Source organism: Crocodylus porosus, unplaced genomic scaffold (assembly GCF_001723895.1).
Source record: "Crocodylus porosus isolate Cpor-Errol unplaced genomic scaffold, CroPor_comp1, whole genome shotgun sequence".
NCBI lineage: Eukaryota > Metazoa > Chordata > Crocodylia > Crocodylidae > Crocodylus > Crocodylus porosus.
Window position 1 is genome coordinate 103,001,352 of NW_017728931.1, and position 8,167 is coordinate 103,009,518.

The window sequence follows — 8,167 nt, forward strand, 5'->3', positions numbered from 1 at the left end:
CATTACCCAACTTATCTCTCTCTCTCTCTCTCTCTCTCTCTCTCTCTCTCTCTCTCTCTCTCTCTCTCGATATGTGTATATGTAGAGTGGTTTTTTGTTTTAAATGTGGAAGAACATGGATTTTGGGGTATTTTAAAAAATTAATTTGGGATGCTGATGCAGCAGTCCAGCTGGCACAAGGGGTAGTGTCCCCAGGTATCAATTTGCTGGGCCCCAGAAGCTCCAGAGAGTGAGCAGCCCTGAGTTGCTTGCCAGGGCAGCTTTTTGTATGGAGGGGGCCAGGACAGGGCAGCTTTTTATACTGCTGGGGACAGCACAGGTACTGGCCCCGGGCTCTAGCTCCCCCTGGCTGCAGATCTGGGAGGAGCCAGGCAGGGTTATTTTGCCCCAAGTGGCACAATTTGCTCCACACCAAAGTGCAAGTCCGAGCACGTGCACTGAGACAAAAAGCCCCAGCTCAAATTTGCACCACTTCTTTTTGAGCTGCTGAAAGCATACGTGCTTGCATGTGTGGACGCACCCAAAATGGCCAAAACTGCTTTAAACTAAACCTGGATGGATGTAGTATCAGACTTAACTGATTTAGGTTAAATTAGTTTCTTGAATTACTGTCCCAGATCCCCTCCAGCCTCAAGTTAATTCACAGTCCCCCAGCATTTCCCCTGTAAACCGCCTTCACAGGGTGGGTGGGCTAGCCTTAGCCCAAGCCTGGCCAAGCAGGGAGTCATGCTCTAGTTTTCCTCAGCTTCTGGCCTGGGCCATTGCAGGCATGTGGCTGTATATCCAGAATCAAAAGTGAATATCTGTTCAATTGCTTATTGGTTCAATCTACACAGTTTAGACCAGGGGTCTAAATTTTTCTAAATTGCGGACCAGCAAACTGTAGAACAGAAGTGACCGTGGACTGGCAAACTGAGGACTGGCAAACTGTGTCTGGAAGTGACCGGCATACTGTGGAGCAGCAGCCAACCCTTTTTTATACTGAGTATTATACTTTGCAGTATGCTGGTCACTTCCAGACTTCTGGTCCAGCAGCCAACCTCCTGCGGACTGGTAGCCAACCTGTACCAGACCGTGGCCCAGGGGTTGGGAACCTTTGGCTTAAACTAATCTGTGAAGATTGAATCGATTAAGCTTTGGGCTTTTTGACTGTCTATACTTAGCCATAAATTATTGAGTTTTATTAGGGATTTTTTTAGCTGTCCTAACATCTTTTACTGCTTTTTTGAGTATATAAAAAGTAGATTTTTTAAAAAAGAGATTTAAAACATTGATCTGACAATGCTATATTCTTCTTAGTCCACTAGATGTCAGCAAACATTGTGTTGTATGATAGTTTCACAATATGAAGAATAGTATTTGCCATGTTATATTTCCCTCTAATCTATTAGAAATTATATATGTCAAATTCTACTAGTTTATTTGTATTCCTGTATACATCTTATTCTTATTCACAACAGTGTCTTGTATTTAAATATCTCCGGTTTTCTGAGAGCCTGATCCTGAAGCATTGACATGGTATAAACACTGTAAATTAATTTGTATTTTTTTTAAGGTGCATGAACACTTTGACTTGCAAGTTGGTGATGACTTGAATTCTCAGGACCAAATTGTAAAACAATTTCTCCTTGAAGATGCTTTCAAATTTCTTTTACCCAATAACTCTTCAACTTCCAATTTCTTTGACGTGTTAGAAAACATGCACAAACTAAGTGTGAATAAGGTAAGAGGAGATTTTTTAAGTGATTTAGTTATTATGATTTAACTGGAAATATGAAAGTCTAAATGAAAACCTTTTCTTCTGTGGGCATTTCTGCTTTCCAGTAAAATTAAAATTTAGAACAAGTATGATGTCATGCTAGCCAGACCTGTATGTAGCCATGAGAAAGATTTAATGATACCATCTCTTATGGAATTTTCTTTTTTTTAATCTTGTACCATTAAAACATCAAATTCTCAAAACTGCAGTATTTTGAATTTTTACATAAAGTAAAACTAGTGTTTTTTTACCAGTGTGACAGTTTCCCCTAACATGGTCTTTTATGATGAATTAGTCATGTAAAAAGTTTGCAAATGTAGAACTGATTTCAAATTATCAATGAAATTCAAAACCAGGACTATTTCAGCATGTCAGCATTCTGCTGTATACCTTTTCTATGCCCCTTTGTTGTGGTTGTATCCTCCTAGTGTCTCTCCTATATGAAACTAATACTGTGTAGCACACTAAGGAAGAGAAAGAGCTATCAGGAGGCTGGCTTTGTTTTCCCAGTTTTCTCTCCCCTGGCCTGGATGCAAACAAATTGGGATCCAGTTTGTATTTGCTGGCTGTGATTCCCATGTGCCAGTTAAGAATAGACAAAGCCTACTGCTCTCTATCCAGTCTACCAGCTAATCTGTCCATTCTTTTACAGGATGGAAACTTCCAGAAGGAACATGAGCAATGCCTGTCTTTGGCAGAAATCAATTCAATCGTTGATTTTGTAAAAGAGTTGAAGAATCTGGGCCATTTTGAGCTGGTAGTGTAAATAATTTTTATTGCCTTTTTAGAATATTATCATGTGAAAGTCTCTTACAATTATATTTGAAGGATGCTATGAAATGCCTAAGGTTAAGTGCTTATGTGTTTGCAGGACCAGTCTTGCTACTTTAGCCTTGATGCCATGTGTGGGCAGCAAACAGGCTGATAAGGTACTGCCCAAAAGGATAAAGCAAACAAGCTGAAAAGATAAGGGTTATTTAGCTTGGTCCTGAGGGGGATTCTGTTAATCTTTTTAGAAATGAAAATAAGTGCAAGAAGAATATAACATAACAGAATTTCACTTCACTGACTGACTGAAGCTCATGGAAAAGATGAGTTTCAGTGAGGAGAGAATAGCAGCTTGGCAGATCAAATGTGAAGAGGGCATTGAGGGCAAAATAAAAGATGTGACGATGCTTCTGAGATAAGTAAATAAATATGGCACTGAGGGTGGCATCCCTGAAGAAGTGGAGGCAAAAGATGGTGCAATTAATATATCAGGATCAGTAGTTACACAGCACCTTTTAATGATGATGACCAGAAATGGAGAAAGAAGTGTGAGCAGAGCGGTTGAATTAGTGTGATATGGTCAAAACAAAGCAGAATTTTGGAAGCTGGGGGAAGGCGAATTATGTTCTAGATGGACTGGGGAGGGAGTGGGGAAGGGGAAGACAGACGATGACAAGAGATATCCAAAATGAAGCGTCAGAGGAAGGCAGAGGGATGAGCTGAAAGACTGGAAAGAGAGAAAGCTAGGTGTAGTTATGAAAGTCTGCGGCATGAATATCATGAATGAAACTATGAAAAAACAACACCACTTTAGAGTAATGGGAAGAAAGCAGGGTACCAAAGAGAGACATCTTTAGGACCCATCTTTCAACCATGGCAGTATATGTGTATGCAGTTTTTAGGAAGGGTTAGGATGCTGTTATTACCTCAAGCTGTGTCTGCTTCTGTCCAAGACCTGAGAAAAAGCAATTTGTCTGATGTCTTATCTAACTTTTCTCCCAAGTATAAAGTTGGTCTCATAAAAGATATCATGAAAAAACCCCTTACCCCTAGTACTAGTAGCAGTTTATTTATGAATTTTACCAAAACAGTACAATAAAATCAGCAATAAAAACTGCAGACATTAAAACAATTCACAAAACAGCATACAATATACTGTTCTTACTAAGAAACACAGACCATTTCACAAGCTTACACAAAATTAAAACAGGACATAGTGTATGATGATATAAAAGATAAAATAGTATGAAGTAGTGAACAATAAAACAAAATAGGAAAACTCCATTTGATTTTAGCCCTTTTTCTTTGTGCAAGTAATGCATATATTCCTACAGAGTACAGGACAGGCTCCTAAATATTAGAGAGAAGCCAGACTATTTTACCTTCATTAGCTCAGTATTTGAAATTTCCCATTAATGGAGAGATTCATTTTCCTCTTATTTTTTTAAAAAAAGAAGACAAGGATTTAAACCATCAATCTCATTTTTCCCACAAGACTGTACTCTGTCGGCATATTGGGTCTGACACCATGAAGAGTGAATCTCAATTTAGGTACAACGTCTCATTGTTTGTAGTTTTGCACCACAGTCAGACAGCTTTCTGGTAGGCCAAAGGAGTGTTTAATTAATCTAAAAAAAAAAGTGTGTGTGCGGTGGTGGGGGGAGACTGGAAGTTTGAGATAATATCACTGCCAGCGTATCTGTCTTCGTGCTCACATCTTTGATTCTTAAATTGATATCTTGTTTTAAGCTAAGAGGAAATATTGGGTCAATGACTTTCAAGACATTTCTCAGGTCATTTGTTTGGAGGCTATAGAGCTGTTTAACCATTCAGACCAGGGTTTATTTGGCAAAGTAAAGGCTTCTAGAAGGTACTTCTTGGGTAGGCATAACAGATCTAATTTTCATTCAGTAGGTTAGAGTTCTTAATTGAACTGAGGTGCTCACCTTTATCAGTCTGGTTTCAGAGCACATGAGCCCCTGTCATAAAATTAGGTAGAGATAAAAGCATCCTTTAAAGAGTAATTATAAATCTTTTTAGGTTTGCAATAAAATGGATTCCACTTTGGATCTATAGATCTTTATTGATTCAAGAAAACTCTTCTGCCTGTTTTATTGTAAAAAGATGATTTTGCTCTTGTATTTACATTTTCAATGTGCTTATCTCAGCTTGGATTTTTGCTAAAGTAGATCCCAGAGTATTTAAAAGAAGAAGCTACCTCTAGTTTCTTTTTCCTGTAAATAACAATTTTGTTTCCTCCTTTCATTCCCAAAAAACAATATTTTGGTTTAAACTGTGTTGATTTCCAAGCTATTTAAGGTTCATTACTGTTGAAAAGCATCCTGTAATATTGGAAGGCTTATTTGGGATTGCGACATTATTAATGTATCACCTGTGTAAAGCAAGACAGGGATGGGGTCATTCAAAATCATAGATGCATGGAACTGATTCCCTATTAACACCTGTTTTAGATCATTCAAGAATAAATTAAAAAGTAGCAGATCAAGCAAACATCCTTGTCATACCCCTATCTTTGTTGGGAAACTATTGGATAAGGCACTGCCAGTCCCATAACACACCCTAGATGCTGTGTTTGAATAGTAAAATGATTAATTGTAGGAGAGCCAGTTTCTTCCATAATTTTAAGCTCCCTTGAAAACTATGAAACTACATACAAATGCTTTTGTCTTTTTACTTATTTAGATGCTAAATAGTGCAGGACTAACAAGTGGTCCCTACAGGAATCCTTCTCTAAAACCAGTCTGCTTTTCTCCAAAAAGTATTATTTTTGGAGATCCGTGTCTGCAGATAAGAAAGCAAATGTCTCCCAAGTATTTGGCAGGAATACATATAAGACTAATGGGGCAATGTGATGCAGGATCTCTTATCACCATTTTAAAAAATTGGGTCTATTCTATTGTCATCCCAATGTTTTGGATAAATGTCTTTTAAAAAAATATATTAGAAATTTTGGTCATTTGAATATCACCACTCAGTTAATTCCTCAAAGATTTCTGAAGGGAAGAAAATCAGGCCAGGAGCCTGATTTCCCTTTCTCAGTAAGGATATATATGATCTTATTTGAGAATCAGAGATGAGAGAGTGATCTGCTTGTAGCTTAACACATACAATTTTGTTTTTCTTTCCGTTATTTTCTTGTGTCATGTTAGTCTTTTTGATCTGTTGGAAGCTAGTACAGTCATTTTAGCCTTGTATTCCTCCAAAGCCTCTGTTGAATAATCTTTAACTTTAGAGCATCCCTATTCAAACCAGGGTTTGTGGTACCAATACTGCCTGTTCCCAGCAAAGAAGTTCTCTTTTGTGGGGACATTTTCCAGCTGTTGGATAACTGCTTCATATTGGGTAATTACATCTTAGTGTTCTTGTCCTTTGAGAATGAGATGAGTGGCCTTAAAAGGTGTTTTTAAGTATAGCAACACATTTTTCTTGTAACTAATTCTCTTTTTATTTATTATTTCTAAACTGGAGGCTATGTGTATAGTTTTTGGGGGAGGCTGCTCATAGGATTCTAATGGAATTTTGAGAGAGAGGGAAGTGGTTGATTTCCATACATTGTAATATTTCAAGTGATTTATATTTGAGCCACATACATGGTTCTCATGACATAATCTATCATGCTTGCTCCTTAAGTTGTAACAAATGTGAATGTCCCAGGTACATCTTTGCCAGTTCATCCATTAGGCATTTTAAAATTCTCTTCTGCAATGAATTTCAGGAAACATCCTCCTCCTTCATTTAGCTTTTTATCACATAAGGTTGCCGCAGGGATTCCCCATATTTCATTAGTGACATCTTCATTATTGTGATTGTCTGTGCCACCCATTCTAGCATTAAAATCTCCTGCTATTAATTCTAATTCTGGACATTTGTTTTGGATCATCTCATGTTATGAATTACGCTCTTAAAGTCACGTGTAGTTCACTTTAAGCTGGGGCAATGAGCACACAGAGCAAGTATTTAAAGTCAGATACAGAATCTTCATTTGCTCGAGCGAGGTGCCTCCGGAGAGGGACTCTACCTACTAGTTCTAATACTATTTTATACTTTGTTAGGATGTCAGCATTAGTTCATGATTAGCTCGTGCTCGTAAAAATACTTAATCATCTATTAACTAAATCACTATTCTATCTAATTAAGTAGCACTGTGCGTGTGAATACCGACGTTTAACTCTCGTGACTACATGTTTTATACATTCTTGCCAAGTAGTCTGTCTGCTTGAAAGAAAACAGTCCTTGTCCCACCGTCAAGGTTTCTCTGTTGATGAGACTCCTCTGTTGACCAGATTCAGCTAGTTTCATATCTCATTAGTAACCCTTTACATAGCACTTCTCTTCTCACCCGTCTAGTATGTGCTGTGTCCATTTCTATGTATTGAGGTTAAAGGTAAAAAGAAATGGCCTTACTTTTAGCATTACAAAGCCTTGCTTTTAGCCCTACAAGATTCATCTACAACACTCAAGAGCATTATATAACAATTCCCATTTCAAATTTGCATCAGATTTTAGTGAGAGTGAGGAGAAGTAAGCATTAACGTGAATTAAGGGAGGTCTACCATGAAATGTAATGAAGACTGTTGGTGGACAGTTAGAATCTATTTTAATTTCTAATCCTTCGGTCAGACTCCTTATTGAGAGAAGTGTAATGATGAAGCCTTCCTGCAGGTACCGTTTGGGATCTGTCCTTCCAGCCACTTTTATAAAATGAAATAAGCTGAGGAATGGATACCATTTCTGTATACTATGTCTTTTGTAAAATCACAATATCAAAATCATTAAAGTTCTCCAAAATGGGTCAGGTAATTTGTTTGACAATCCAGCTATGTTCCAGGAAGAAAGACCAATCTCACCTAGGGGTTTATAGCAGTTTACTTCTCTTTAGGATCTAGTCCCTTGAGTCCACAGGTACATGGATCTGCCAGTCATTGGTGGCACCTGGGGCCCTTAACTGTCTATTGTATTTCCTACTTTGAAGATGTAGGGTATCGTATTACTACTCCATTAAGAGGGTGGAAACTGATTAATTGAAAACCTCTTTGAGTATGTGTTCCATGGGGTGGAGAAAAAAGGGTGCTCGGGGTAAAAAAAAGGACATTGAGGAAATGGTTATAAAACACAGATTCAGTGGCTGTGTCTATATGAGATATACAGCACAGTAGCTCATTACTACTGCACAGTAGCATTGCCAGGAATGACCTGTGACATGACGCTGCTGCCCAGTAGTAATGAGCTACTGCACAGTACTTGTCACTAGGCGAGCATGCCAGGTTGCTACTGTACAGTAATATTGGTTACTGCACAGTCATTTAGTACTTGGTTATGCAAATACTAAATGACTGCACGGTGCGCAGCTTGTGTAGATGTGCCCAGTGAGTAGAGAGGAAGAGAGAGGGAAATGAAACAGGAGCTGGCAGGAACTCATGGTGTGGAAGGGTCATTTCCTGAAAATGAAGAAATCAAAAATATACTAGTGGTTAGCAGGGAAGGAGCTAGAGAATCATAGAATCAATGAGTCGGAAGGGACCTAGACAGATCATCTAGTCTGACCCCCTGCCATGGACAGGAAGGAGCACTGGGGGTGGCAGGGGTCATAAGACCCCAGCCAGGTGCCTATCCAGTCTC

General features: G+C 38.5%; 1 protein-coding gene across 1 annotated transcript in view; it reads left to right on the top strand.

The window, feature by feature from the left end:
- CPED1 (cadherin like and PC-esterase domain containing 1) overlaps positions 1 to 8,167 on the top strand; it is a 225,958-nt gene that overhangs the window by 79,031 nt on the left and 138,760 nt on the right. Inside the window, exons 9-10 of the mRNA XM_019543955.1 lie at positions 1,556 to 1,723; positions 2,412 to 2,516. Coding sequence (XP_019399500.1) covers positions 1,556 to 1,723; positions 2,412 to 2,516 — 273 coding nt within the window. The remainder of the gene's footprint in view (positions 1 to 1,555; positions 1,724 to 2,411; positions 2,517 to 8,167) is intronic.